A 4,951-nucleotide genomic window follows, 5' to 3' on the forward strand; every position below is an offset into this window, starting at 1 on the left:
CAGTTAGGATAATTAGTGGACAGGAACGGTTGTACAAAAAGTTAGTTCAAGTTCAACACAGATGTATTGAAAGCAGTTTGGATGTTGTCATTGGAGATCCGAGACTTGTTGTTTGTTTTTTTTCGTCAGAAGTGCCGAGCTGTTAGGGGAGTATACTAGTAACTAAGTTGAGTTAGGTTAAGTTGAGTTGAGTTAGGTTAAGTTGAGTTGAGTTGAGTTGAAGTTTAGTTGAGTTAGGTTGATATGCCAGGGCTGCCCGGCCGACTGACCGTCTGGCGCATTCCCGGGTCAGTGCGGGGGCGAGTGGCTGGTGGATAGGGTAGATGTTGAAGATTCTGATCGGCGAGGGCGGTCAGGTTGTGTGTGTGTGTTCTCTCTCTATCCCTGCACAGGTCACACCGGGCACAAGAGTGTTGGCGAGTTCATGGTCATGCCATGCGTTAACCATGCCCACCAGACGGTCGCGATCCGGTCAACACCCTTACGGGAACTCCTGCAGCATCAGCATCGTCGCCGGGGCACCTTCCAATGAAGACCGGTGAGTGCGACAGCACATGAGGAGCGACTCGGAGAGGACGTCGGTGATCGTGCAACGGCGGGACAGAGGGGGAGCCACACGACCCAGAACAGCAGCGGGGCGGATGACGTGAGAGAAAAACAGCCAGACTGGGAGCTGAACTGACAATTCACGAACTGATTTCAATTTATTGGCTGTCGTCTGAACTGTTCCTAGTCGCACTTGCAATGCATGTTCACCGTATGTTGTCAGCCCGTTCAAACTCTGATTGCAGTAGCCTGTAACTGTTTGCGATTGTTGTATATCTGTAGGTGTTGTTTCTATATATGTATTTTTTATATGTTTCGCCGGGACGGCTCAAGGTTAAGCCATGGGGGAGTGTAGGGATGGGGAAAAACAGATATTATGTACTTTGTAGAATCGTGTCATTTGTAATTTTTAGTTGTGTCGCGAGTTGTCCTGCCGTACTTCATAACAAGGCTATAATGTATTCTGTCTGAGAGCGTCCCCGTGGCCAGATGTGTAACTGTCTGCTATTGTTGTGTGATAACTGTTGACAAGGTGTTATCCTTTGTATTGTTCTTTGATGAACTGAAGATGAAAAGAACAACAAAGCCAATAGCAGGTACATGTTATAATTAGTGCCATGCATATAGCTGTAGACAGTGTCTGGATATGTGTCTGGGATTTGGAAATAAAGAAGCCGGGAATTGGGAGTTAGGACAGTTGGACAGAGGCTTGAGACAGAGAGAGGGTCCCGACTGACAGCTCCCGTGCGTGTCAATGGCATGCCCTGTGTCTTGTGTGTGTTTCTTAGTCCTGTAGTTTAATAGTCTCTTGTGCAGCATTCTAAAGAACCTGGGGTCCACAACATCGACCCCACTTCTTACAGTATTACGACAAGTGCTGGCAATGGCAAAATAACTTATACCCTATCTTTGCGCACAATTCCTTTGGAATGTATTATCAGTCAAAAATAGTGGAAAAGGATCAAGGAAGATTTATAAAGGGCAGCTGGGGCGTATCTGTCAAATTATCTGTCGAGGGCAATCTATCAATTTTTATGTCGCAGCGCGATCGTAGCGAGATCGCCGCCGCGTAGTGGAATAGGGTGTAGATAAAGATGGGTTCACACGTGCTTATATATTCACGCCCGTTTGCGGTCCTTATGGCAGTCTCAGCCGTTACCAGGCTCCACAGGTCACTGGGAAAGTAGTAGAAATTGGCAAAATGTAGACACATAACATGCCATATAGACACATAGCTGTCCGATGAGTGTCGTTTGCAACCAGCTTACTTCGCTGGCATGCTATCTGGCTATATTTGTCCGATTTCTATTATTTTTCCGGCGACCTGAGAAGCCTGGTAGAGGCTAAAACTTGCATACGGACCTCAAACGGACTACATATACGCACGAAAGACGTTTTAGGATAATTGCCGCCTTTGCATCAGATTATTTTGTTTTCTCTAATGATAATTCTGCATCTCAAACAGGCGATAAAACGAAGCAACACGTATTTCACATCGACTACGTACATTTATTCTGTACCAGATGTCCCGTCTAACACAACATACATCATAACATTTGCCCATTTTCCCCAATTATCATCTGACGATATTATTAATCTAATAGCGATGTAAAATGTTACGCTGACGATGCTACGAAGACTGTACAATTAGTGATAGTTACAACCATTGACAGACTTTCAGATTTTACCATATTGCATAGAGTCACATTTAAGCTCATCAGTTAGCATTACATGCGTCCAAATGACTCACTAAAGACGAAATTATTAAATGCGTGAAAAATACAAATCAGTTATACATTCTCAGGTATTATTATAGAGTCCAAAAAGTTCCTAATTCCAGGCGATCGAGGTCATTAAAATAGTCTGAAAAACTCTAAATTCAGTCTGTTAAAAGATACTATAAAATCCACATGCCTATGTACAAATATACAAGAAAAACTCTATTCAAAATGTCTACACATCGTAACGTTACATCCGTTGATAAATTCTTAGTGCGCTATCCAGGAGTGGTCACATGAGCGCGTATGTACAAGTTGCATATTGACATTCTGTTGGTGTAGGTAAAGTTTGTGGGGAACACAAGAAGTTGTATTCTACTTTGACTTTCAATTGACATTTTCGACCGCAAATTTTACCTAAACCACAATAATGAAAATACGGAACTCATACGGAGAGCCCCTCATTTTGGACACATACGGCCTTCTTAGCAGGCTCTACAGGTTTGGCTTGTTTTCTGATGGTATATCAGTTCTATTGCACTCGAGTTATTGTTGTTGACCGTAGGGCTCGAGTGCGATATAACCTGACATACAATTAGCCTCCATATCAGACTCTCTGGGTCTTTTTTCGTCTCTTTTTTGCTCATAAAACACCTTTATTTGCTGGTCATTTCTTTTTGTACTGTGTCGTTTGTGCCACCGGTGCGTCGACGGCGCAAACCACCCAGTACAAAAAGAAACGGCCAGCAAAAGTAAGAACCCAACAAGACGCTAAGAGGCCCGGAGAGCCTGCTATGGAGGCTAACATACCGATGCTAGAGACTAAAAAAAAAACAGATTCGTAGAGCCTGTGAAGGAGCCCAGGGAACGAAGCTAGACCGCGCTGTTGTAGACGGAATGATTGATGTACTCCCGCGCCGCTGTCTCCGTCAGCGCCTGGAGGAAGTTCCAGGGGTTCCGCATCTTCTGGTAGCAGTCTTTCCGCAGGTTGTCCACTGCCTGGGGAGAAACAGAAAACGATTTGATTGGATTAATCTGTTCGGCTATATAGAGGGAAATACAGTCAGGGCTACCCAACTAGCCGGAGGCTATCATCAATGGCTATCCCTGGTAACAATGATATACAGTAACAACATTACGTTTATCGATACATGAGGTTTGTTGTTTGAGCTAGGTTATACAGAAAATGCAAGATACGACCCAACGTTTAGTCTTGAATTACGGAGCAGCAGTCAGTTATGGCACCCAATAAAGGCTCGCTAGGCGGCACATTACAGCCCTTTGAAGTCTCGATCAGGAAAAATAGTTACAATTAGGCCAATGATATACCAGAAGAGTAAGTCGGCGAAAGCAGTATAGTTAGTATTTCTACAATTTTTCTTCTCCGTTGTTTCTCTGTCCTTGGTGCTGAATAAGTTCCGACCTAACGATTTTGTGAAAGGACTCCTTTTTGTGTGCCGAACACGAGGATTCTCTACTTTAGGGTGCGGCATCTAAAACAGTGCCACGTCTCTCTTCAAGACATAAAAGATATTTGTAGCACCGTATCAACCTGGGACTTCTGGGTTCATTCTACGAGTCATCCGGGCCACTTAACAAGTCATCAAAAATTTAGTACTAGTACGCACATGCAGGAAGGGCATTATGTAGAGCCCAGTCAGTCGCATGGTAAGTATGCCCTACTGCCCCGCCGAAGACCACATAAAATGTCAAACATTTATCACGGACAGAACGGGCCGTGGCTTTCGATCTGATCCGTTGGGAAGTAAGGCCATGTTGATTTGACTATATGGATGACATCCTCTGGGGTCCAAAAACTAATGCGACGTGCGAATAAAAAAGTTTGACACCCCCACCAAAAAAAACAAAAAACAATTGCCTTCGTTATGAAATCTAAGAAAACAGGCAGGTTGAACAAATGACTGAGCACACAGAATATGGTATACCGAACAAAAGATTCTTCATTTTTGTTATGTCACACATCTTCTTTGACCTTGTAATGTTCTATGACATTAGTAAACGTTTTCCGATACTCATTTTGGCAATCCACGGCACATATTTGCTTATTTGGAAGCTGCTTTGTACGATTTAGAGTATGTTTGAAAACATTTTTTTCATTTTTTTGAAACGGCTGAAAATTGATGCACGTGCGGATGTCATCCATATAATCAAATCAACAAGCAACATGGCCTGATGGAGCTTTGATTGTGTTTCATCGTGCCCCAGCAACCACGCACCCCCGTGTACATCCCAGGTAATCACCCCACCCGGCCTGACTGCAGGACACCGTTACACCGATACTTCTGTAATTACAGTACGGCCCTGCGGCGGGATTTGATCGGTTTGATACCAACATAAATGACACCCCTCCAGGACAGGATTCGTCACGTGGACTTAGGGTGAAAATGTGTCAATCAGAAAACTTAGTTCTGCCTGATTATACTGAGTGGTCCGCTGATGTCGCAGTGGGGTCTCCTGACATATTAGTTTATTGGTTGGTTGGTTAGTTTTGGTTGGAGAGGAGGGAGAAATGTAGCCTACTTTGCAGGACTTTCGGCGCGGCGGTGTATATGTTTTTGGGGGAGCGCCGATTCGATGATTTCAGCATGCCGGGGAAGAAAGTTGGCCGGAAGAATGATTCTTCCCCCGCTTGATGAAAACCCCGAATAGCGCTCCCAAAAAATAAA

The 4,951-nt window shown here is 44.2% G+C and overlaps 1 protein-coding gene across 1 annotated transcript in view; it reads right to left on the reverse strand.

Annotated features, from left to right (window-relative positions):
* Positions 1–2,034: 2,034 nt before the first annotated feature.
* LOC118429453 overlaps positions 2,035–4,951 on the reverse strand; it is an 8,782-nt gene continuing 5,865 nt past the window's right edge. Inside the window, exon 4 of the mRNA XM_035839938.1 lies at positions 2,035–3,263. Within this exon, the coding sequence (XP_035695831.1) occupies positions 3,138–3,263 (126 nt within the window). The 3' untranslated portion in view covers positions 2,035–3,137. The remainder of the gene's footprint in view (positions 3,264–4,951) is intronic.

The sequence above is a fragment of the Branchiostoma floridae genome, chromosome 13 (assembly GCF_000003815.2).
Source record: "Branchiostoma floridae strain S238N-H82 chromosome 13, Bfl_VNyyK, whole genome shotgun sequence".
NCBI classification, from domain to species: domain Eukaryota; kingdom Metazoa; phylum Chordata; class Leptocardii; order Amphioxiformes; family Branchiostomatidae; genus Branchiostoma; species Branchiostoma floridae.